At 42.9% G+C, this 27001-nt stretch overlaps 1 protein-coding gene across 4 annotated transcripts in view; it reads left to right on the forward strand.

Annotated features, from left to right (window-relative positions):
• The window catches only part of LOC105287614, a 114357-nt gene that overhangs the window by 44537 nt on the left and 42819 nt on the right, over positions 1 to 27001 (forward strand). For 3 of the 4 annotated variants that reach the window (XM_020034389.2, XM_020034388.2, XM_026969470.1), the window contains 2 exons: positions 24935 to 25386; positions 26214 to 26433. In XM_020034389.2, the coding sequence (XP_019889948.1) occupies positions 24935 to 25386; positions 26214 to 26433 (672 nt within the window). Of the gene's footprint in view, positions 1 to 24934; positions 25387 to 26213; positions 26434 to 27001 lie in introns of those variants that run through there. The other variant, XM_026969471.1, reaches the window with a different exon arrangement.

Genomic DNA, 27001 nt, shown 5'->3' on the forward strand with positions numbered 1-27001 from the left:
TGGATTTCCGGCATAACAATGGTCCTTAATGTATTCCCAAAGAAAGAAGTCACATGGATTTAAATCCGGCGAGTACGGTGGTCATTCTAGCCCCCCCTGGGCAAATTTGGGGTATCCCAAACCGATGACTCGATTGCCATAAACTTTATGGATTGTTTCGAAGACCTCCTGGGTTCGATGTGGTGTCGCTCCATCCTGCATGAAATGAAATCCTCTGACCAGGCTTCTTTTTTTTGCATGAGGGAAGAATTGTGTTTCGAGAAGCTGCTTGTAACTTTCACCAGTGACTGTTGATTCGAAGAATTGTAGATAAATTCCTTTTACCGAGATCGCAGCCCGTGCTGTTATTTTTTGTGGATGTAAAGGTTTAACCAGGGAAACGTTGGAATTTTCCGACCCCTAAAATCTATAATTTTGTTTATTAACATAACCATTTAGCCAGAAATGTGCTTCGTCCGTGTAAATTATCAATTTTGCATCAAGTTCTCCATCTTCAAACATTCCATTTATCGTCTTGCAGAATTCCACACGTTTCGTCATAGCGCGTTTGGTTAGCAATTGATGCGATGTTATTTTATACGGATGCATTTTCAGGAAATGTTTTAAAATCCTGTGTAACGTTGTTTTGGATATTTCAAGAGCTTGGGCAGCTTTCCGAATGGAAGAATTTGGATTCTCTTCAAAATACTTCTTAATATCTTCAATGTTTTCTTCTGCAGCTACAGACACAGAAGGACCTGGCAGATCATGTCTACGGTCTTGGATAGTTCCATACTGCATAAAATTATCGATAATTCTGATAAAAATAACACAAAACATTATTTTAATGCAGATTTATTGCCAAAAAATGGAGTGACGTAACGCATACGTTTAAAGAAATAATAAATTCTAACCTTTTCAGCGTGTTTTCGCTCTTAACTTTATGTGTTCCGTATTTAGTACGAAACCCCCTGTAAGCATTGCTATAAACTTTTCCAAAGACTCATATAAACTTTTCCGTCGACGGATTACTCATTTTGACGCGCACGGACTTGCATCTACCACAACCAGAATAAAACTGCGGACACTCAGATGAACGACCGTTAACCGTAAGACCCTTTCTGAAGTCATGGAGGGGAGAACCAATCGTTTACTTTCAGCAACTTCCCATGGGACACCCTCAATAGAGGCGCGATATTCAAATTTGAAATTTCTTCGATTTATCGTCTGTTAATTCGTCTCTCTCGAACTTTAATAATACAAAAACAGGAAATAAGACGATTAATAACAGCGAGAGAGTGAAGAGATCGAGAGCAGAGATAAGCGATCCTAATAAAAGAAAGAAAGAAAGATAAAGATAATAGAGATGGACGTAATTCGTTACATAAACCCTCGCTCCGGACGCCGTGCGAATAAAAATCGCGAGTTCCATCTCTGTAATCGTCGCGTTTTGCTTCTTCGTCGGTCTGCGCTTTAAATCCAGCGGGCTTCTCCGCGTAGTCCCGGAATAATAATCAGAATGGATGTTACTTCTAAGGTCGGATAAGGCGGCGGTTCGCGGATGAATGGAATGCACAGGGCAGGGAATAGATCGTCCCGGAACGGCCGGCGTTGCTCGGGGTAATTCGTAGCAATTTAAAGCGATTTAGCATTGGCCTCTCGCTGCCGGCCCCGCGAGGATTAATCGGACGGATGTGACTGAAAAACGCGTCGGGAATCCAGAAGATCCCCCCCGCTTCTTGGCGAAGCGAAAACCGAGGGAAAGATAAGAGGGACGTGGGCCGAGAGAGCGAACACGAAGTTCCCGATCTCTTGCCGGATCGCCAAGAGGAGCCGCCGCGCCGTTCTCCGGCGCAGACGAATTTAATTTGTTGGTGGCGGATATTTATCTCTCGACTGGCGCACTGGATAATTAATCGTCGAACGAACAAACACTCGTTCACGATTCGCCTGCAGATCCGATAAATCGTTACATACTGCAGGAAATTTGATTTAAATTATAGTTTAGATTTAGTTTATAATTATAGTTCCGAGTCACAGATTATTCGATCGCATAAAGGCCAGAGATATTCCTGGATGATCAAAACTTGGTCCTGCGTTCGATCTATGCACAAACAATAACGGTCGACTCAGAACAAAAGGAAACCGATCGAGACAGCAAGGAAGCTCGGAGCAGAGGCAGGCTTTAGCTTTCCGACATGATAAGTCGGTTTTGGATTGCGGCCGGTCTCGCGGCTTGATTACACATTCGATTCGGAGCTAAACGAAGAATATATATATAATAATAGATAAATAGATAATAAAAGATAATAAAGTTATTTTTTTGGGGAGAAAAAAGGGTCAGAATTATTACAGTACGATTAAACAAGATCTTCTTATTTATCTTAGATTTAATAAATCTATTCTTTACAGAAAGAAATACTTGGATCAACAAAGGGACAAAAATAATACAAAGGAAAAAGAAATTCTGTCTTTTGCAAGCACAAGTGAGTGATATATTGTTAGCAAGAGGCACCGTTGTATCATCGTTCGCCTTTCTATCAGCAATTGCATTTGTCGCGATTTTTGTGAGATTATTATTCTGTACAATACGAGCTAACTGATTCCTGCGCCTTGTATGCATCTTTTACGTAATACTGATGTTTCATTCAAGAGCATTCACGAAGGTGGACAATGCCACCCCTTGTTGCACGTTGCATATTGGAGTTCGCTGAAATCAGTTTGTTATTCGCGGTGCGTTAGAACAATGACTACCATCGATCTGCACAGCATCGAGCCGCGAATTCGCGCTGGAATTTTTACGGTCGGTGTATCGTCATCACGCGTCTCGGCTAAAAGCGCAGTTGCACGGTCGCCAAAGTAACAATCGCGCATGCAGGGATGCCTGCGGTGCCGTGGACTGAATGGAAAGCAAACATGTACACGTGCCACGCAACCTATTCGCCGGTTGATGATTCTTTTATCTTGCAAAGAGCACAATCGGCGGGCGGTTTGACTTGTGCGCCGCTTGCGCGTATTGTTGCAAACCGCTGAATATCGTTGAATATTTTGCATCTCGGCCACGCGGGGCGGAAACAAATTCAAAGGTGATCGACGCGGTGTGCAGCTCGCATAATGTGCCCAAAATTTAATTACGCGCTGTTTACCGCCGTTCATTAGCACATCTAGTTTCCCGACGAACGTTTCGTGCATCTCACGTCGTTAGCAACGACCCGCAGCGAGATTTCAAAGTTCCTGCGAATAAACAAATCGACGAGATCAGTGAGCGCTTGACAAATTACTGATAAGAACACGCAGGAGAGAGAGACTCTTTTTAAAAGTATTTTTCGCATTCATTGATTATCTGATTTCAGTTTCCAAAATTAATCTCCAAAGAGTGTTAATCTCTTTAATTAACAGGCGATATATCGAGCAGATCGCTGCGGCTCAACTTTATAACGTTTCACTGCTGCACTCACGCGTTTACGCTTGGATATGAAGTGGCGTCAAAGCACTCGCATTCATCAAGTTTTTGCAGCGCACTCACGGCTGATTATCGAGCATTTCTCGCATTCAGATTTGACGTATAATAGACACCCGTTGCATGAATATAATACAGCCCACCATCCTATCGATCAGAACGAATGACTTGAATATCTCGCACACTGTATTCCGGTTCGTGCGTAGCTGTGGAATTGAACATTATCGGTCCGCTTCGCGTTCTCCTCAATGATAGTCACATACGACAAACGTTTCTCGCCTTTAAAAATAATCTTTCTGTTTTTAGAAGCGGCGGGATTAATTTTCCGCGACGTCGCGCAATGTCCTTGGTCGCATTTATCCACCGGGATGAAATTAAAACAATGCGGCTCCGTGCGTCGCGGAAAATAAAAGAGCGAGGATCGATCGTTTCGGCACGGTAACATCCCTAAGCGCGGAAGCGCTCGTCGTCCTGAAAAGGACGTCGACGTATTAAAACGCGTATTTCCTGTGACGCGCGGCCGTCGCGGAAATATACGCGACTCGTATATATCCTTAACATTGCACATTGACGTCTCGCCATTCACGCCCCGCGAGATATCGGAGTCTCGTGCGGAACTGGGCGAACGCTCGCATTGTTCACGCCGCGAAAATAATATATGGCCGTTTATTCGTTTCACAATTCCGTGGGAATCCCCGCTGAAGGATATCCGCGCGAGCCGTACCGTCCTGACCGTATCCTTTGATATACGACTTACGCGCGTTAAAACGTCATTCAGTGCGAAAGTCCACTTTATACCGCTCGTCACGCGACCGCGTCCGGCTTATCCCAGCTGTCCTGTTTGCCGTTCGCCAATCCGGCTCTTCCTGATGCAAACGTCACGCATAAGGATCCCAAGGATGTATAGCGAGATGCGTTTTGCAGACCAGCCCCTGCTCCCCGGTTCCTTTTTCGTCTCGTATCAAGACGGGTCGTCTCGCAAGCACGAGCCTCAGTACGGTCCACGGATGTCCCGAGGGGCGAGCTTTATTCCTCTGAGCTTTTCAGATTATCCCCGAAACGGTGTTAAGCAGGCATCACGCCGGAGAGCCACTTGGTCCACCGCGTGACACGACCTGATGCCTCTTCGCCACTTGATCCGCGCTTAATTGGATCAGCTTGCAACACAAAGCTTGCAAAGATGTCTCATAGTTTTGCAAGAACTCGATTCGGGAAATCATTCGGACGTGCAGCACCATCAAGGCGAACCGAAACATTCCTCAATGCTCGCCACGATATCCCAATTTCATGATATTTTTCCAATATTAGAGTTACATAATACCGGCGGAATAAAACACTGCATATTTGTGATATCAGATTCTCGCGATGTTGTCGGTAATATTCTTGAAAAATTCTCTTCACTGTGATACTTCTATAATATAACATGGAACATAGGTTAATACGCGTTCTCATTGAGATTACGCGTATTTCAGCCATCATATTTTCGTTGCGATGGCAAATTCGTATATCGAATTTTTGGTGAAAATGAGAAATCACGATTTCGCCGGGACAAAATGTGTCGCCGATATGAAAATGATATGTATTACGTTATTATGTAATACACGTCACTTCAATCCTATTCGAATATGAATAATGTAGTCGGACGATTTTTTCACGCGGAAAATATAAATGAGCTATCCTCACTAGCGGCCACTTCAATCTCTCATAAAATGACATGTAATTCAATTATACTCCAATTATCGACGGTAATTCAGAAAGTACAGCGGCGCTGATGGGAATGTTCCATGCGAGAGCCACGAGAGACTATTCTCGATGGGTCCCTGCAAGAAAGAATTGAGCAGTCAGGTGTGTTGAAGTGGAACACGGACGTTTCGAGTGGCCGAAGAAACTGAAATGGTCAGCCAATGGAGCAGAACTGCTTTAAGATACTCCGTCGAAAGTCCCATCGAGCGTCATAAAAGCAAAGTTTCTCGCTGTTGACCCCGAGATATCTGCGCCAACGGGAGAAAACGAGGAGGAAAAGCGCGAAAAGAGATCTCGACGCGGCGTAGATCGTCCATCCGCGTTAATGTCGGTGGGATAAGTCTCGGTCGAGAGCCTGCTCCATTCTCGAAGAAGAGAAGCTGCAGAAGAGGCTGCACAGCCTAGCGACGCATCTCATTTCAATCCCGCGAATTCTTGGAGCGCGTGATAAGCGAGGCGCATCGCGCCTACTAAATCCCGTCGAAACGCCGCGCAGCGCAATAAATGCTCGTCATTGCGGGCCTTCTCATTCCTCGACAATGATCCTCGCTCTCGTAAAAGGTGCGCACAATGTATCCTATCGTCGCACCTCATACGCGGGAAACGGTTTCACGAAGTCGGAATATACCGGATGCATGCTAGGCGAGGGAAACCATCTCCAGCTGTCATAACGAGAAGCACTGACTCCGAAACATTCCGCGCGTTTCCTCTTTCTCTATTTTTCTTTCTTTGCGCTGAATTGATGATTTTTATGACACTTTTATACGGTAATCCACCAGCAAAATATTTCTCTCTCATAAAGTATGAGCTAAGGGGAACTTAAAATTTCTTTGCGGCACCGTATCATTCTCAAGGCTGCACGTACGTGTGAGAACGCGTGTGTACATGTATTCTCAACGATCAAGGAGGGCAAATGCATATTTTTCATTCGCCAACGCGCACGTTAAAGTTGACGATGTAATGAAATTGCCTCCTCCCTTCCTCTTGCTCTTTTTTTACCGCCTCGTTAAAAACTGGCGGATCATTAATTTAACATTCGTTAACGAGAATTTGATGAAGTCACCGCCGATGCAACGGTCCGAAAAGCCCTTTATATATGCATACAGAGATAAAGTCTATTGTTTCGTTTGGGTACTCATTAATGAAGCCACTCAATTTCGCGGCGACGGAATTTCTGCAGAACTGAAAGCACGATTATTTATTCAAGCGACGATGGTGATAGCACCATTGTTTTTGTCGTGCGTAACAAATGGGCCGCGCTGTTCACAAATGGACCCTTACATCCCTGCCGAAATTACATCGCAAAATGGCACGGGCTCAAATTCGCTTCCCTTTATTTAAGGGTATAAAGCCGCCAAATTAGTCGCGTGCATATTAAAAATACAGAAAATATGCAATACAAAACCCATTTTGCGAAATCCATTATAAACGCATGCGAATCAGCATTTCAAAAGTACTTCGAAACTTGACTCTACATAAATGAAATACAACAGAGTAAATTGGAAATCAAGAATACGATAACGGTATTTCGTACTTCTCATCATGTACACAATGTAAACTGTAAAAGACACGTTTATAATTTTACTCTCGAGACTCAAGCACACAAGCTCGGTATTGTCTCAGCAGCGAAACAATAACGATCTCTCCGCACGGCACGAACGTCGGATTCTCTGCAGCAATCTCGGATTATCCGTATCGATCGAAAACCACACACGTATACATCCTCGTACTCATCTCGCGCGGTACGAAACCAGATTGTCGCGACGCGTTAAATATGCGATTACCAGGTAGAGTTTGCTAATGGAAAGATATTGCGATTGATGCTCTCTTCGCGCGTTAATTTCACCGTGCCGCGAAGAAAAGCTGACTCATCATTCAGATCGCCAAATGCATCGAGCCAGATCCGGCTTTAACGAGAATAGCCTACTGATGATTATGGTCCCTTGCCGATGAGTATATCGTCCGCGATGCGAGTGCACGGAGTGCTGCTGACGCTCAAACAAATGATTTATTTGATGCACTACGGTCCGCGGATTACGGGTTCCCATCAAAGGTGGCGAACGAGATGCTTCCACCGCGATGATAGTCGAGTAGGATCTACCGCGCAAGTTACTTACAACGTCGGGCTACTGTAAATATTTGGTCGGCGTTGCACGCGATGCCAGGATATCCGCTAAATTACGCGCGAGCGAGCGAGCAGCAAACAAGAAAATGATCTGATTTTCCTGCGCCCCAGCGATATGCGGAAATTTCACGTGGGAGTCGCATTCTGTTTTCCCGAGTTTCGCAGTGTGATTTGGATCGAGCGCGTATTTGCCTTGTTTCACGTAAGTAAGTATCGAAATGCTACGCAAACTTGCAATACTTGAGAGATAGTTTTCAATCGTTTTCTACAATGTTAACAAATATAAATAATCTAGCATTGCGATATACTAACATAACAATTACATTTGATCCTGTTTTTGTCTTTTGACGTTTTTCTCAGCTTTTTATCTTTTTGTCTTTTACACAAAACATGTTTGTCACTTGGTATAACATATTAGCGCGGTCTTGATCCATCACATTGCAAATCCGCACATCGCTGTGTTAACTATAACACGAGTAATGATCTCGACATATTTATGCAGGCGATCATGCAAAGACGCAAACGGATCAGCCCATCTATCTTGCGGCGGATAATTCAGCTTTCCTTACTGGGACTACCCTTTTTATTATTCGTACGTACGTTTTGCGGTAAAATTTGATCGAGATATGCCGTGATAATGCCCGGCTCTATTATACTCGCCTCCTCTTTTTCTCCGTCACCACCGTCTGGTCCAGCTTATCCTCAGCTGATCCCCACTAAGGGGCGTTTGTCTTTCATCTCCATCGTCCTCATATCGACCGCGATTCGACGACGCTATTTTCCTAGAAATGATCGCCGCAACAATAGCTGACTGAATCTCGACGAAAATCGCGCCGTAACCGCGCTTTTATGAGAGGCAGATCAGCTTACGCGAGATTCCTTCCTTCCGCCGAAATTCGGCGATTCCGTCCCGAGAATTTTGAACGATAGATTTTATTGGTCATAATAATAGCAATTTCAACGGTCAGAAACAACGCTGATGCATAACAACATGGATCAATATTCGGAGAGTAAGCATTCCCAGAAAACACGGAGAACACGGGGAAACTTGCTTCCGAAAGAAACGGGAATTCGTTCAAGTATTCTCGAATGGTCCGGGAGCGGTATTACCAAGAGTAAAATAATCAAACAAACCAGGAGTCTTTAAATTATATTGTTCGGCGGTAAGAACTTCGCCCATAATTCATAATTTTATAAGAACTCGTTCTCCAAACCGTCGGAGAACGGTGTTCGTAAAACTTATCCACTTGGTAAACTCATTATCCGAAGCTCTAATTGGCTGACTTTGCAGCGAGAGAAAATATCATCGACGAGGACGAGCTATTACACCTGATCAATTATTTTATTCGCGCGGATACATGAACAAATAAAAGCGTCAAATCGGTATTTGCATTTCGAGCGCGCGATAAACCGACAAACATGAACAATTATATTTATTCTGTTTATTACATTAGTAAAATATCCAACTCGAAATATGTTGATATCCTGTAATATCATACACGCGATGTTAATTACGTTTATGCTATTAATGATCTCTTTGCGTGTAATTGAATCAGATTAATCCTCTCTTGCGCGCAATCAAAACGGGAGTCCCTGATCGCATACTGATTTCAACAAACGACCATCCTTCCGTTTTGCCTGGCATGATCGTTTGTCAATGTATGTACGTATATAATCGTGTCGGTCGATCGTTGACTGTGAGAATCACCCTTTGTCAGTGTCTTAACTTTTCTACATTTTATTTCAGATCTGCAATTATTTTCGATTTGCCCGTGAAGCACCGTACACTGACTGGATAAACACGCAACTGCATATACTGCCTGCGTTCTCGTTTGTTTATGCAAAAATTTGGCAACGAGACGCGCGGTGAAAGAGCGAGCGGTAACGATACATTGTTATCGGAGGCATGGAAATCCGTTAGGTGGAAAAACACCGGAAACATTCCGCAGAGCGAAGCCTCGCGAAAAATTTCGCTTAGCCGAAGGAAAATCTGCGCTTGGCAGTCGTTTCGCAAGAACGATTTCGGTTGACGTCGATCTCTGTGAAAAAACGGCAACGTACGCTGTCCCTTTTTGCCGTGAACGAGTTTCCCTAATGATCCTACTTGTCGCGCAGCGTATTAGCGCCGTACACCGGTATACCGTTTGGCACGGCCGCAAAACGTATCCGCCGCTAAATAATCGGCGGCCTACCTAAAGCACAGCCGCAACGACCGCGTGGCACTGCTATAATTCTGGCAGACGGACGGTGACACGTGCAATTGACGTGTAATTGCAGACGTGCGTTCGCGACACCAGACGTCAGTTACGAGTGCACTGGTGCACCGTGCGAAGACTCGTCGTTCTTGCCACGGTAATGTTACGGTACGGTATTTGCAGCGACACCTTTCGTTAACAATTCACAGTGATACGATCTCGTTTTCAGATCGAGATGAACATGAGATTAATGAAAAAGAGAGCTGAAAGAAGAGAAAATTGGAATTTCTCTTTACCGTTTCTCTCTCTGCATGGATTCTGTAATTTCTGGATTTTTCTGGATTTTGTAATTTAAACCGTTCAAATGAGTGGCATGATTCCGCACTCAGAATTACATCACATTGTGAATAATTCGCATTTCACGCGCGTAAAATACGGCACGATCTTGATGCAGCACCCGAACGACGTCGTAACGATATCGCGTAAAAAATCGCCTGGCCCGAATAGACTTCCGTGATGGATGCAAGCTTTCACGCGCGGGCGATATTTATTTATCAAAAACCCGCCGTGTGAAATTCGCTCCGACAAATGGTAACGGTACACCGGTCGGCTCCACAGGTCGTTCCACGCCATTTTATCGCGACCATGAGCCGTGCGACCTCGAGTTTCCTTCCTATAAATTTTCTCCTCATATGACTGCACTCCGGCGGGTATCGCAGGAGTTTTAACGAACGATATGTATCCCGGACAGTTATACCGGCGCGAAGCGTACGTAACTAACGCGACCACTCGCAAATCACGCGTGCTAAAGCGGATTGATGCCAAAGTGATGCAAGAATTTCGAGCTTTAGAGCAGCGGCACGAGAAAGCAAATACTAAAAATTTTATTTCCTTTTTCCAATATTCCCTTGTTGCACGTATGAAAAATGTGCGGCCGTTAAATCACTGGATCCGAGTGCATTCAAGCACGCATTCTCAAACGCGAACAGTGCGGACCGCGTTAATAATTCGTAACGAGATAATCCGTTTCTCTTCGCGAAGAACCGCCAACACTAATTGCTCGGTCAAACGCCGAAATTCTTCCTCATTATGTACGCGTGTTCGCGAATCCGCGCGATTGCGAAAAGTCCGGATTAAGCTCGTTCGTTAAGAGAACTGTTCACATTATAGAGTAATTAAATTCGCGGACGCATCGCGCGCTTATTTGTATGGAACCGACGCGGGAGTGGAGAGAAAAAATAATCGGACGCCGTGTTAAAAGCATTTTCCCACTGCTAATTCACGAGCCGGCTTCGCTAATGCACCGGGACCACTTTCTCCACTTTAGCGCATCGTGATGACTTATTTAATTTAATTTTAATTCACTTTTTGTTACTGACGCGAATGATGAAACCACTCGAATCGACACTGAACAGAAGCATAAAATGGACCGTTTTATGGAACGTATTATTTCAACTTACTGAAACAGCTACAGTATTCTACAGTAATAAAAGACCGAAAAACATAACTTCTCCCTCGGACGAGACCAAATAGGACAAGAAACTGCATCTCAGACTTGAATGTCGCACTTGCAACACACTGTGCAGCATCTCGCGGGAGCTATTTTTCGCCGGAAAATACGGTTTAAGTTTCTGTTGTTTACTTCAAAAATAAGCACGCTCATTTATTTATTTATATTTTAAAATTTCACCCGATTCAGGAAGTCGTAAAGTAGTCGGTATTACAATGCTTCAACATTATTTTATATAATCCATAATTGACTCGTGCGTTGTTTCCAAGTTCTCGAAAAGTGAACAAGAAGTTCTCGACTGAGCTAAGACACTCGATGACAAATTCATCCTGACTGCGCCGCAAATATACACATAACCGTGCGGTTTCCGCGTAACGCGCAAGAAACAATCACAGGATGTATTAATTATCCTTAAAAGCACGGTGTAGCCCGCTTCATTAAGCGTAAAGACCGTTGATTAATGCCGCCGCCTGTAAGAAGCGAGCTGCTGTAACGACGACGAATTAGTAAAACCACGCGCCTGTGCTTGGGGGTTCAAGGGATGTAACGTTGCTTTATGGTAACAAAAAGGTCGAGGTGGTATCGAGCGGACAACCGCATTGTTAGCTGCGAAACGTTCGCAGTTTTGCCTGTGGCCAAGAAACTTTTCGCCACATACACACGCATCTGTCGCACGTAAACTTTTCATGTGCACGCGACAGGGATGCTTTAAGTTCCAAGCGAATGTCGACTACTCTTGTCAACGACGTTCAGTCCGAGAAGAAGGAATTTTTCCCATGTACGTCAGGCATGCTAAGACCACACGATTCATTTGAAACACGACGACGGTTCAGCAGCCGCATTCTTCGCTTTTTTGTTGCTGACGAAATTCCGACGATGCCACTCGCGGAATTTCTCGATTACGAGTTCGAGTTGGTCGTGAGTGCTTGTTCTCCAAGTTTGGAATAATGAAGCTCCGCGAACGAACTCGGCATACGAGGATTAAGGGTATAGTGCGACGATACGAGTGAGTTGTAAAATGAAGAAGGAAACCGATTGGACCGAGCGAATCTGTTTTAATTGACTTTTAACTTGGAATAAAACGTGAGCAACGTAAAAATGAAATTGAAAATTAAATTTCGATGGATGTACGTGGGCGCGGTGCGCGGAACGAAAGAAGAATAATACGTAACTGGAGAATAAACTCTGTAATATTTCATACGGCGAAATTACAATGCGGTATAATTAGTTTAAAATCTACTATGTCAGCTTAATTACTATCTCATGCACTCATACGGTGGATGAATATAATTGGCGTATGGATTATTTCTCCAGGGGCAGAGTTTCAACCTTAAGCAGGGAGAGCCCTCGCATCATAATAAATTGGCAATATCACGGCGAATTAATTAACCGCAAAATATTATCAAGAATCGTCAGTATAATTGTCACTGGTCAAATAATTCATTAAAAACATTATTTTATTTCAACTAGCATGCAAAATCAAGCGGGAATACGAATAATGAGAGTGTTTTGTTTTATTAAACCGCATGAATGTTAAAATGAAATGAGTTCAGGTAGATTGTTATTTTATCCGAAAAAAGCTTTTTAAAAATTAAATTAAAACATATTTATCAATCTAATTAGTTCAGCTTAATCATTTTGTTTTTGATTCAAGCAATATAAATCCCTGAATTTTTTGGCACGTCTTCTTCCACATATTAAAATATATACATATGTGAAGAATATGTGCTTTTTTGTGCAATTACATATAATTCTCCCACATTGTTCGAGGCGAACAATTTCATTAAGCGTTGCAATCGTTGGACCAGTTTTTCAGTCGAAATTTTGCTACTAAACTCGAGGAGAACAGAATTTGAATTTGTCCTGCGATGCAAGTAACGCAGCGAGATGCCTCGTCTGCAGTCTGTTCTATAGGGACACTGGCAGGGCCTGGAAGGCAACAAAAAGACAAGAACACCAGAGGAGGAAAGGGTCAGACGGAAATAAACGGGGTGTTAACTGCGAAAATTCAATTGAGGACGACGCACCTGCGACACGACGAGAAAAGGTGGCACGAATCGCGCGGGCTTTTTCCGTTCAAGTAGCACCACCCTGCAAGTTTAAAGTGTTTCTCAAAGAGCAAAGGAGAACTCGCATATTCCCGTTATATGTAATTCTCCGATGGCGCGAGATTTTGTCGCGTTTACACTGTCGCATGCGAAGAACTTTCGACCACTTGAAAAGTTTCTTCAACCCTCTTGTGCGCGGTCTCGCCATCGGTTTTCCCACTTTCGGAAGAAGTTCGCGGTTCCAGCAAGTTGCTGGTGCGTAATCTACCCATTAAAACTGATCCACTAGCTGCCACAAACGATTTACACCGCAATCAAAGTTGTTTTACTTCTTACGAAAGGAATAATAACGAAGAGAGGAGCGTTTTACTGAATTGCGTTGAGTTGTGATAGATCGATATTACCGTATATCAATGAAATTTTATATATTAGTATGCAAACAATGAAAACAACGTTGAGGTAACACTTTGCGAAAAGCGCATTTAAATTAATGTTATTTAATTACGCTAAGTTTTATATTTTTTTTCCACACAGACATAAATCTTTTGATAAGGTAACGTATATTTTCTGGCAGTAAATCTTTCATTGTGTATACGTACTCTGGAAGCATCTCCGAAAGTCGAGCACACCAGAGGGAGAAATTAAAGCGGGATGCCTCGTATTTCGCGAAGCTCAGGACGGATCCGTAAAAATATTTGCTAGTGATGCGCTCGTTTTTCACTGGATGTTTTTGTCTCCCACCGAGTGGCCGTCAGCGACGCTCGTCGTGGAGAAGTAGCCCATAATTCTCTTCTAACGGATTCCTGAAATGCCCTGGCGCTCGCCCGAAAGAAAAGAGATACCAGTGAACAATAATTTATATTTCTCGCAAACGAGACTGACGAGAGACCAGGACCAAAATTGTCGACCGGTGTCTGCAACTCGTCTTGAGACGAAGGGATCCACGTGTTCCGTTCGGAAACTGAAGGACGTAAAGTCACGCGAGACACGGAGGAAGAGGAATCGCTCTCGCGGCGAGAAAGGAGACAAGCCGCTGTAAATTTAGAATTCGTTGCATTCCAGCTGTCGTGAGCATACATCGCATCCGACACTCGCATATCGAACGCAAGAGCAGCGTTGGCACATCCGTTAAAAAAATATATATATATATTCTCATTTTATTTTCAATATATCATCTCTATTTCTCTTGCAGCGAGGGACGTAAAAATGGAAGCTGTCCGGGATACGCACGAGGTGTACGCGTCTGCCTCTCTCGTATTTTGCATTTTCGATGGGTAGCAAAGTAAATATACCAGTCGATATTACGACGACTTCGTAAACGGCACCAGACCGATGCTAGAGCAGCAGTCCGCTACTTGGAAAGGAGATTGATAGTGCTGAGGAGGACACTGGAGACTCCGGGCTCAGCATGAAGACCGATCGAGGTCTGCGACGATCTCCCTTAGATACTGGCTCCGAATCCGCGACGGAAACTTTCACCCACTTGCTCGGACCAGGGTGCCCGTCGATTTCCGGCGTGTTCATGGATTCTCGCACGCCGTCGTTGTTCACCATCCAAGGAGAAAACGCGATTGCGCGAGACTCGAAGTGGATACGCGCGGAGAAGTCGGCCGAATTTTCAGTTATCCCGCGCGAACAGCGCGACGATTTCAGTTCGGTATTAAACGAACTCAGCGCAGTCCGTCTCGCAAATCGCACGATTACGTGAAAAAAGCTGTACCTATGTGTGAGGTGGATTACGCTCGGCGTGGGTTACGCTGTTGCGTTCAGTCGAAATTTCAGCGCAACGGCGGCGATAAGCTGTAAGTAATGAACGTTTTCCCATGTTTCGGAAACATTCGCGTGACAAATATCAGTTTTTCTCGTTTTTTCTGCTTTTTTTTCTTTTTTGTACGTTGCACATACAGTGACGCAGAGTCCGATTTTATCTTATTATTTTCACTAGCCCAAGTAATCCACGGTGCAAATACTGTGCGCGCGCGAAATCTCGAAAAGCAATGCTGTACGCAGCAGGTCGGATATTCGCATTTTGCTGGGAAAAAAAATATGTACGCAGGATCGAACGAATTTAATACAGACGAAATAAAATGAATGAGATGTTGTTGTCGACACGGGTATTTTCGTTTAGTTGAATCGCTAGAACACACGTGCGTATTTGACAAGAGAATGTTCGTTGCTTGTAATTATGTTTTCCATTACTTTAATTTGTTTTTCTTAATTACACTCTCGTGTATAATTATAATAATTGCAATTATTATTCCAATATAACCTGTGATTAATTCCAAAAGTTTATACACGTGTGCTTTCGTAAAATTTTAGTTTTTGGTAGCGGAGTAAACGCATCGCTTGTTATTGACGGCTTTTCCAGCTTTACCGAGTTTTCCGGTTGATAGAAGTTCAATCATTAATGCGATTGGATAAAAATACGCAGCGGTTTTAGCGTAATCCCATTATTTATCTCAACTACGAAGCTCAATAATGGAATGGGGATTGATGAGTGTTCTTCATTTAAACGTTCCTCGTTAAAAGAGCTATCGGGATTTGAATCGGTGGAATTGATCGCAGCGTGTATCCCGCGCCGGTTCACGTCAAAAGTAACGCATTTCGCAAATCCGAAGAATCACCAAAGAAAAAAGAGAAAGATATGTGGCGCATGAATGAACCTCTTGTTGAAGACCAGATAACGCGGGACGTGCATCACCCTGCCATAAATCGGCGCCATTCGCATGTCGCAGCCGCATTTTCATCGTGTCGCGTAGCGGCCGCGACCTCAGGAAAGATTTATTTAGTAAAGTGATTTAGTGACAGAGACCAGTCCGTAAATCGGTATGAGAAAAAGAGAGAGAGTGAAGGAGAGAGAGAGAGAGAAAGGGGGGGGGAGAGAGGAAGAGACTGACCGAGCGATGCGCGCCTGCCAACGGTGCACTGCGTTGATAAAGGAAACGAAATCCAGGGAATTGCGATTGGACGAGGGGAGTCTTGTTGGACGCCCAAGGAAAATATCGCGGAAGGAAATATTGCCCCAGGAAATATCGCTGTTCCAAAGAATCGACGTTACTCTTATTACATGGCACCATATAAATTCTGGTCGGTATTACTTTTGTAACTTCATGAAGACTGACCGGCCGCCTGAAATATTGATCGGTTGTAGAGCCGGTATGCGGAATCAAATTCGCTTAATTTGAATAGTTGTGCCGGATGTTTTATAAAATTTTTCAGATTTTTCCACGTTAACAAGGAATATAGGTATAATAAATTTATACAGCGTTATCGTGTGTAGCATTTAAATTTTAAATCATCATTTATTATCATGTATCAGATTTGTTGAAAAACGTACTATCAAATGATTACATGATTTTTTTCGTAGCAGCTCTAAATAATTTTAGCAAGCTTTTAAATTCAGACATTACATTGTGCAGCGGCACGCAAGAGATTGCAATCAATTTTCTATGACACCATAAATGCTCGTACGTTGATGGAGATACGCGAACGCCGTTTGTGCGAGTTTTGCCAACAAACGCAATGAAATTGAAGCATAAAATGACCGGCATTTTGTCCAGGATAGATCTTCAAGGCGATTGCACGCACGAGCCTGTCCTGTAAATACGTTTCGCATTCGAGTGAGTCGTTCAAAACTTCAGGCGACGATAAATCTGCCTCGTACGTACGTACGCGCAGCGTTTACGCTAGCAGCTGGAAGACGTAAAATGCGCAAAGTGACAAGTGTCGATGAAAAACTTTGCTGCCCGTCGAGGGATTTACGGACGTGTACGAAACGACCAATTCGAATACTCGCTTCACCGGTTCATTCGTGCGCGTCATCAGACTCTGATCAGAGTGCCAGAAGCTCGTTTAATTGCACGTCGATCGAAGCGGCATCCTTCAGCGCGCGGACTTTACGTGCATATAGATTTAACATCGTTTCCGGTAATCTCGTGGAATAACACATTCGCACTTGTTATGCGCCGTCCCGTCGTCCTCCTTCTCTTTTTACATCCCTTTTCTTTTTCTTGCTAATGGATCTCTTTGATGACCCATTCGACGAGATGCTTTTGCCAGTCAGTAAAAAGTAAAAGGAACAGCATGCCGCGTTACCTTTTCAAGCGTTCTAATCAACTTCCGGAGTCGCGTAATAAATCTAGGAGAGAAGAGCATTACCGCGAGAGCGTGCCGTTACGGTAATTCCCGACCTTAGCGAGTTCCTTACGTGTAGATCGACGAAAATTTGTCCAACGTGCTAAAGCGACTCGTACTTAATAACCCGTATATATTGAACGTGGATTATTTCTTGTCTCCTGCTGCAAGAGAAGAGAGAGAGTGCGGAAAATCGCGACGGGCGAGCGAAGGTAAAGAGAAGAATATTGAGTGACATGATATTTTAGAAGGCCGAGCAAAGAAACTGTCAAAACAGTCAAAAACGAGACAATGCTTTTCGGATCGCCGATGACAAAGAAACGTTAACTTTATTACAAGACAAAGGGCCTACATCGGGTGATCTCGTTTCACGGTAAATGTGAAGATAGAAATACGGATCGATGAGCTCCATGAGCCGCGGACCGTGTGAGCACGATTTTATGTCAACGATCCCCTTCGGGGATGAAGGACGTTCCCTTTAATGGAAAGACGATTTAATAGACGCGAGACTGCTAGTTAGATACTATCACAGAGAATTATCGATGATACTGCGGAATTACGAGCGGCCTTCGTGAGATGAAGCAACGTGTATATCTCACGCGACGACAACGGGCTTTGATGAGATTAAGAAATAAAAGCCAGCGGGTACTATATAGCGCGACGCGCAAAAAATCAATCTATTTCTCATGTAAAAACTTTATTCCGTGTCTTTGCTCGCTGCTTTTCCGCAGGGAGGAGAGAAATCCGTGGTGTTCTCAGTCGCGCGATTTCCAACCACGTGTATCGATTCCACCAGCGCGAGCGGTGGAGTGAAATCGCGCCTCTCTTCACCTACAAATCGAGGTCGACCTAAGGGATTCCGTCTCTCTTGACTCTCTTGACCATAAACGTGGAGACGTGGTAGCCGCTGTTATCCCGTTTCCAATTTGATGGCGTAAGCGTCACGTCGTTTTTCTCGTATTCGCGAAAACAATATCCAGTCAAGATCCGTGACCGGGAATGAGGGAAACGGGATTCCTCGTGGGTTTTCTGTCTTGAATGTGAACCGATTTTTCCGCATGCGTTTTTCGCGTGTGGCCTCGATAGTGTGTTATTCGTTCGCACATATTGCGATCATATTGTCTTTTTACATTTTTACATTTACATTTATATTATACATAACTTGTACATACGCGCATATTTTTAGAGAAGAGCGGAAAGGAAACGAGAACATTACTACAGATACTAACACGAGAAAGCAAGTTGCACGTTGTGCGCCCAACGATATCTCGGCTTCTTGTTTCCTTTAGACGGAAATACTCGCGCATACACGCGACACACTTAGTTATTCAAGGCGATAAAACCACGGTGTGCTTTATACCGGTCGTATTTCAGCGGAATCGTCCCGTTTCTGGAAACGTGTATCAAGCACGCTTAATATCACGACGCGCGCGCTGGAAGTCCGTACGCAAGCCTAGTTCGCGCGTTGAATCATCATCAGCAATATAACGTACTTATAACTATCTTTCTCTTCGTTGCAGTTTATAGCAGGTAACGGAAATGGAGTGGAGCCAGAAAGTGTATTATCGAATCTAAAGCTGAGTTTTTCCTCTCTTTTTTTCCTCACCTTGCAGAAATTGTTGCATTTAAATGTCCGGAAATAGATGTTTTATTATGAAATTCTGAATTAAAATTCTGCATCTAGCAAAATTTATGTTTTAATTGAGATAAATTCAAATCCATATTTAGAACCCCCTGGCGAATAAAACATTTTCTATACTTGTTATTAATTGAGATAAGATCGATTTTAAATTAACGAAGAATAATAATATAATTAAATAATCAAAATCATTTTAAAATGAACGGTTTTTCATGATTTAGTGGATATAAGCGAGCATAGATCACATCCAATTCTGCAGAATAAAGAACACACAGTGTCAATCTTCCACGATTTTTACTTCGAGGAGAGTTATATTATTTAATTTGGAGGATGTGTAGAATCTGGTGAAAGCAAACTTGTCACTTTCATATGTACTATTACGTCCCACGAGGATCACAGAATCTCGAGAAAACGATATATACACGGCTACTATCGAGTGACAAGGTTTGCATATGGGGATTATATGCATGCCTACAGGATCATACCAGGGGCCAAGGGAATACTTCGGGAGTCGTGAGACTTTTCTACGGGACGTGAGAACTTTTCCGATCCGTCATGCAACGTGTTCCTTCGCGCGGCGTATCTCGCCTTTCACAATCGTAACGCGAAAAATAAGTTATGGGTGCCGATCCCGCACCCATAGGAATCGAAAGAAGCAAACAATCGTGCAGTCTTACGCGCGTGACCGCGATACAGAATTTCGATGTGTCCGTTCAGCTCCACCGTTTTCGAATTTTCCATTTTTTCCGTCCAGATATTTCAAACAGTACGTCAACACTTTTCTCCGAATTGCGTTGTTATTCGATCTAATAGTGCTATGAATTCGTGCGATATTTTCGAGTGAATTTGTGATATTTTCGAAACAAATATCCGTACGCGGAAACACTAATCTCGCGCGCGCTATTTGATTAATTTTTAATAGCGCGGCCTTTCGTGCCGCTATTGACAATATAACAATTTTGCAATAGCTTTTATTTCGCGTCGTCGCAACACTATAGTTTATTAAATTTCCTTTTCACGCTAAATGCCGATCAAGCTGCAGAAAATTTTAATCTTACGAATAAATTTGCATTTCACATGAAATGAAATTAATCGAATTATCATTATCCCGAAGGGATCGCTTGAAACGTTGCACATTACAAAATAATCAATCGCTACAAATAACTTCTTCCTGAATTCTGTACGCTAACCCGTGCGTATTTTCAAGCTTCTTCATCTTTGAAGATTTGTAACGTATCTTTGATTCGCGCAATTAACATTTATGCTAATTAAAGTATATGAGAACACTTGAAATTTGTAAAATAATTACTTCTATTCATACAAGATGGTTAATAGGTTTCTTAAATATATATAATAAAGAATTACAAAAAGATATTTAAGAACAGCATGAGATTCACTGCTTTGATAAATGATAACGACAGATTGAATATTTGATAAAGAGTAATCATACACATATATATCTCAAGATTTGTGTTAGGTGTAATATTAGGTGTAATATTATGCTATTAATCACACGACAGCACGAGCGCAGAAGTATCGCCCGTTTCGCTCGAGATGCGAACTATATGCGGCCATTTTCGAGATGAGATGGGAAAGATGGAAGGTCTTTGAAGAAAAAGCAATGGCGTAAACAGCGCGATGAATGTCTCGAGCGGAGAAGGTATTATCGTGGCCGCGCTACAACCTGCCGGTATGAGAGACAGAGAGAAACCAACGTGGCAAAGTGATGGAGTGATACGGGAAAATCGAGAAGCTACAAGGAGCTACAAAATTGTTTGCCGAGAAGCACCAGGATGAATGAGGGAGAAAAAAAGAGAGAGGACGAGACGCGTACCAGGCGAGGATTTGATTTACTCGCTGCAGGTGGATGTAGATTTCCGCCATCCTGCTCTTAAAAACCTACTCCTGGACACGTCCGAGACATGACGTCGCAGAAAGTTCTCAAAGACATTCAGCGATGCAATTCTAGCTATTAGTTTTAATAATGAAGATTCTAACGTTATGTTTAACGTTACGAGATTTAATGCGATAAAATTAATTTCAGTAATCAATTTGATTTTGGAGTAATTAAAATCATTATTTGATGAATGATGACAGACAGTGGATGTCGATTTCCGTCAAAGTAGTCAAGATATCGAAAGCAATATTCTTTTACGTAAAATTAAAATCAAACTTATTTTGCTTTAGCGTTTCTTTATTTTCCATAGTCTCACCTGTGTAGTCTGAGAAAGCAGCACGAACTACCACGACGTTCGGCTGCAAACTTTACTTGGAACAACGGCAACTGGAGCAGGCGGTTACATACGAATACCCCTCTTCAGGAAATGAGCGGCAAATGGAGCGAATGAATTTTGACCTCGCCAGTGCACGCGGTTACTCTCGATAAGAACAGTGCGCACCTTTATCTAGCTGGGTCTAGAAACCGATGGTAACACTGGGGATGCATAAAGTCCGATATTTATGAGGCGCAGGTAATCACAAAGAAGTAATCGGCGCGGGAGCTACACTTGAGAAAATACCGCCCGAAGAGAATCAATTCGTAAAATAACCCACAAAACAGACAAAATGATTAATGGCAAATTTGTGCTAATCTAAACGATTTATCCGGCGCTCTTTCTCAAGTCACTTACAAATCTGGATAATTATTTCATCCACATTTCTCTCAAGGTTAAATCATATATAAATGTATGAATCATGTGATAAATCAATATAAATTATCAATTTCGATATTATTCAGGTATACCAGAAGAATAACATTATTGCCACAGAAAAGCTCGCGTAAATTATTTTCAGCTTGCCGTTCGGTATCGAGGAAGACCGCGCTGGGAATCTTTGGAGAGCACCAAAGTTCCGGATAAAAACACTCCTGGAATAAACTCTTGTCACGCCTTAAAATCACTCGATGAAGAGGAAACCTCTTGTAAGCCCGCCGACTTAAAAATTTGCGAGCAACTCGATGCTGACGCACGACGAGAGCTTTCTGCCTCAGTAAAAAATATAACGAAGCTCAGCTGCCATCGCGCAATGAGCGGTTGCGTGATGTTATCACATTTTAGCCCGGGGAGGGAAGCCACATTGCATGGACCCTATAAAGGTACGCTTTAAGGGGGGAGCCTGCTTTAGAACGTTGAAAATAAGGTATAATTTTACGAATTGTTTTGGAGAAACTATACAGCGGATCATTATAAAACTTTGATGCATTTATTAGTACATGTTTAAAGATAAAAAAAATTATTTTTTTATTTGAATATATCGCCTGTAGAGGTCGTCCTGGAGGCATCTTAGTGCAGCCGGCATTGTAAATTGGTGAGCATTCTCCCGCCTCCAAATTTCATCCAAACTGAAAAATTGAAATATTTTCTTGTTATTTATGAATTCCCATCGTCGATGAACCTTTAATATTCATAAAAACATTAAGTTAAACAATTACTTTTGCATGAAAAAGTTCAACAACTTTGCCTAAAAATCGTACTTTTGTGTTCTAAGCTCCACCATTTTGGCACTTTTCAACTTTTTTCTTCTTTCTTTGGTTCATCGACGATGGGAATTCATAAATAACGAGAACATATTTCAATTTTTCAGTTTAGACGAAATTTGGAGGCAGGAGAATGCTCACCAATTTGCAATGCCGGCGACGCGGCTGCACTAAGATTTCTCCAGGACGACCTCTACAAGAGATATATTCAAATCAAAAAATAATTTTTTTTATCTTTAAACATGCACTAATAAATGCATCAAAGTTTTATAATGATCCGCTGTATAGTTTCTCCAAAAACAATTCGTAAAATATACCTTATTTTCAGCGTTCTAAAGCAGGCTCCCCCCTTAAAGCCTATATTGAGACGCCGTCTTTCCGAATACCGTACAAAATACGGTATACAACCCGTTAAGCGTCGTGTCTTTTATACCGAGCTGCAATGTGCGTTCAACGAAGAGAATAAGAGTGTTTCGCAGCAAACGGAGAAGAACTAGACGAAGAACATGATTAATTAATTCATTATCAAGATGTTTCGTGAATCGAGGAAGCCGCTATTGATATTTGCATCAGCTTTTTGTCTGTGCACCGTCGCATCGAGTAGCGATAATCAATTTGACAAAGGGGCAAACAGTCTGTGAAAGAAACGAGAGACACAAAAGCCGGCACCGACGCGCTCGTTAAATCAAGGCGTGATCATTTTGCTGCGAATCAAGCTGCCTGTATTTCCGCGCGAACAGCGGGATTTAAATCTAGTTAGTTATCGAGAGTTGGAAGCTAAAAAAGAGAACGCGCACACGAACGATAAGTTAGAGAGGCGCGCGCGGAAATTGTATCGCGTTCGTTTCCGTGGATGCAATCTGTACGTGCAATTTAGTTGCACGTTTTTCTTCCCTCGTGCATCGTATTCCACTCAATCGAAATGAGAATTAACCGTTCTTCGGGAAAATACGTCATTTTCCCTCTTCCTTTTTAGGGGACATAAGTGAACGCTGCGATTAAGCGGCGCGATTTATTGTGACACGCTCACTGAAGAATTATGGAGTCATACTACATTTCAATATTTCATAATTATTCTCTAAGTGAAATACTCTCTTAACGGTAAATGTGTCTGTCTCAATTGCGATATCTGCTGAAGACACATAGACTTTATCTTCTCGATGAGTCACTCTGCGTAACTTTATTCTATTGGGTTGGCCAAAAAGTAATTGCGTTTTTTTTAATATAAATAAAAGGCGAATTTTTCATGGGAAACAAAAACTTTATTAAACAATATATTGTCCATTTTGTTTGATTATCTTTTGCCATTTTTCAGGCAACTTCATGATTCCGCGCTCAAAAAAGTTCTTATCTTTTTCAGCAAAAAACAATTCCAACAACGATTTGATATCCTTATTAGCAGTAAAGGTTTTACCATTCAAGGCGTTTTGCAAAGAACGAAACAAATGGTAATCTGATGGTGCCAGGTCTGGCGAATATGGTGGATGTGGTAACATCATGGTAACACATCCCATCCAAGCTGCAACAATTTTTCACGAGTGACCAAACTTGTACGTGGTCTAGCGTTATCATGGTGAAACACAACACCTTTGCGATTCACCAATTCTCGACGTTTCTGTTTGATGGCATCATTTAATTTATCCAGTTGACGACAGTATACGTCTGAATTAATGGTTTGATTCCTTGCAAGCAGTTCAAAATACACAATACCTTTAAAGTCCCACCAGACTGACAGCACAATCTTTCTTTGGTGAATATCTGCTTTTGAAGTGCTTTGAGCAGGTTCATCACGCTTGCTCCACGATCTTTTTCGTTTGACGTTGTTGTAGACGATCCATTTTTCGTCGCCTGTTATCATACGTTTCAAAAATGGATCATTTTCCTCACGTTTCAAAAGAGAATCGCAGATGTCAATACGCTTAGTGAGATGAATTTCTTTGAGCTCATGTGGTACCCAAATATCGAGCTTACTAATGTATCCAAGTCGTTTTAAATGGTTTTCAACACTCGATTTCGATATGTTAAGATTCTCAGCAATCTCTCGTGTCGTTAAACGCCGATTCGAATCGATCAGTGCCTTTGTTTTGTCATCATCAATTTCGATTGGCCTTCCTGAGCGTGGTGCATCTTTCACATTAAAATCTCCAGATCGAAATTTAATAAACCAATTTTGACACTGCCGCAGTTTTAAAGCATCTTCGCCATATACATGACATAACTTTTTATGAGCTTGCACAGCATTTTTCCCTTTTCGGAAGTAATAAAACAAAATATGAGGAAAATGTTCTTTTTGATTTTCCATTTTGAAATCGACGGCAAAGAAACAATTGTTAACGAAATCGTGTACTTTCTTTTTGTAAAACAAGCTTGAACTGTGAGTTGTTAACCTACATAATGAATTTGCGGTTTAGAATGAAGTTAGTTACATTTCAAGACATGTATGTCCATTTATTGGAAAAAAACGCAATTACTTTTTGGCCAACCCAATACATTGCTCGAATTTAAGTGAATATTCTTGATAAAAAATTAAAAACTTTCATTAAACCACCTATTATCAAACGACTATTTTGAATACAGATTTTTTGACAAAATCGAGTGATTATTTGGCGCTGTTATTGTGTTTCAGTCACTGGAGCGTCCACGGGGGAGACCGAGGACCCGCGGTCGAGCACGTACAGCACTCGTAAGACTCGATCCTCGCTGCCGCGAGCCTGGCCGTCCTCGAGTGTGGAGCACACCGCGAGGGAGATCAGACCCTCGAGCGGCAAACTGCCCGAAACTACCCCTTGGAGCGTAGATAGATCGAGCCCCGGAACTCGATCGGACCTGAGTTTCCTGGGGACGGTGGCGGAGAGATCTGAAGAGGACGAAGACGGGACGAGGTTACAGCCATCGGGGGGCAATGACATCGGAAGTGACGCAACCGTCGCACGCCATAACCCGTCCATCTCCTCAAGGAGCGGCGAAACGAGCCAGACGGATCCGCTCAATCGGATTCCCATCGAGTCACCATCCGCGCGGTTCTCGACGATTGGCCATCGCGCCGGGACCTCGCCGGCTCCTGCAGGCTCTCACGACGTAATTTCGTAGCGAATCTCGTAGAATAGTGGTAGTGCTCGCTCGAGAAGTCGGTCACGATCAAGGCTGTAAATATCGGACTGTCCGAGCAATATCAGGGCTTTCAGGGATTTTAAAACCATTAATTAGTTTTTCCACTCGCATCTCCCTGTTCTCCGATAATTTGATTTCTTAAATATTTGAGGTGGAACTGCGAGTGGGGCTAATAATCGCGACTATTAATTATCCAAATTGCGCTGATCGATAATTAAATCAGATTGAGTGTTTGCGCGAACATCGCGAACCTTTCATGACGGAACTCTGCGAGAACCAGATGAAGCTGTTCGCGACGCGTATTCTGATAATAATCGGCCGCGGTAAGATATCGATGTTAAACAGCAGCAACGGATTTCTCCGCGTGATATCGCTCATCATAACGATGACGTAATAGTCGTAATTATTCAGCGGTGCTCCCAATACCGTAATGCGGGCGATAACTATAATTTAGCACTGTCGTAGTACCAATGCACAGAGCGGAATCGGGCTGCCATTTAATTAACGGCTCGATATCCCGGTATTAAAGGCTTATGGTTCACCGATCGTATAAATTTTCGATCTCGCGCGGTTCTCCCTCTTCCGGATTTAACGCGACACACGTGCGACGGCAACAGCAATGGCGAGAAACTTTGACTGCGTCAAAATTGCTCGTAAATGCACAGAGTCTCGTACGCGAGTCATAAATTTCCGCCTGACGAAACTTGCCGCTGTATGAATTACAAACGGGGACCATTTCACGCGCGGCGATTTTCGCTTATAAATTCAAATGTGACTTTACGTTATCTGTGCAGATAGTGCCGATGCCCGAGAAGCTCTCGCGCGGGAACTCGCAGAGCACGACGCCCAAGACGATGTCCTCGAAAAACATCGGGATGCCACGACGCCAAATGAGGCACGTGCCAGACATCTGCGAGAAGTTTCAAATCGGGGACGAGGTGAAGAGGGAATTTTACAGCCCCAATTATCCCGAGGCGTATCCAAACCAAACCGATTGCGTTCGAGTCTTAGAAGGTAAGTCGCTCCAAAAGTAACAGAACTTCAGCCGAAAAATGGAAATCGACGATTTGAAAGAGATAGACAGCAAAAGAGCTGTGAAATTCCTTCTGAATATTGAACTAAACGATATAAGCTTCTCGATAAATTTAACTCGTAAGAGTGATCTCATTAGAAATCAGTACCTCCGCGATAGTAACAATCATTCGCCGTCATTTATTATAACGAAACATTCTGTAAATCCAAATTACTCGTAAGCTGGAGACTCGTGTTTGTCTGCGGGATGGTCGCAATGTTCGCGATTATTAATCGTCGGAGATAAATAATTAATCTGGTAATCACGGCAATTGCGTTGAACCGCGACTCTCACAGCGCTGACCAGAATATCAAGGGTACAACCACTTTCGCGCGCCGATAGCGGCGGCGGTGGCAGTGGTTTGATGATCAATAATCGATCCGCCACACGTGCATGTCGTATCTCTCTGAGAAATCGGTTTTTGAGCGTACATCGTCGAAAGCTTCTACAAGATTGCCCGCAGCAAGTACACGCTAGCCAGATTTCACTTTACTGCCGCGCACCGTTCGC

The sequence above is a fragment of the Ooceraea biroi genome, chromosome 5 (assembly GCF_003672135.1).
Source record: "Ooceraea biroi isolate clonal line C1 chromosome 5, Obir_v5.4, whole genome shotgun sequence".
Classification (NCBI taxonomy): Eukaryota; Metazoa; Arthropoda; class Insecta; order Hymenoptera; family Formicidae; genus Ooceraea; species Ooceraea biroi.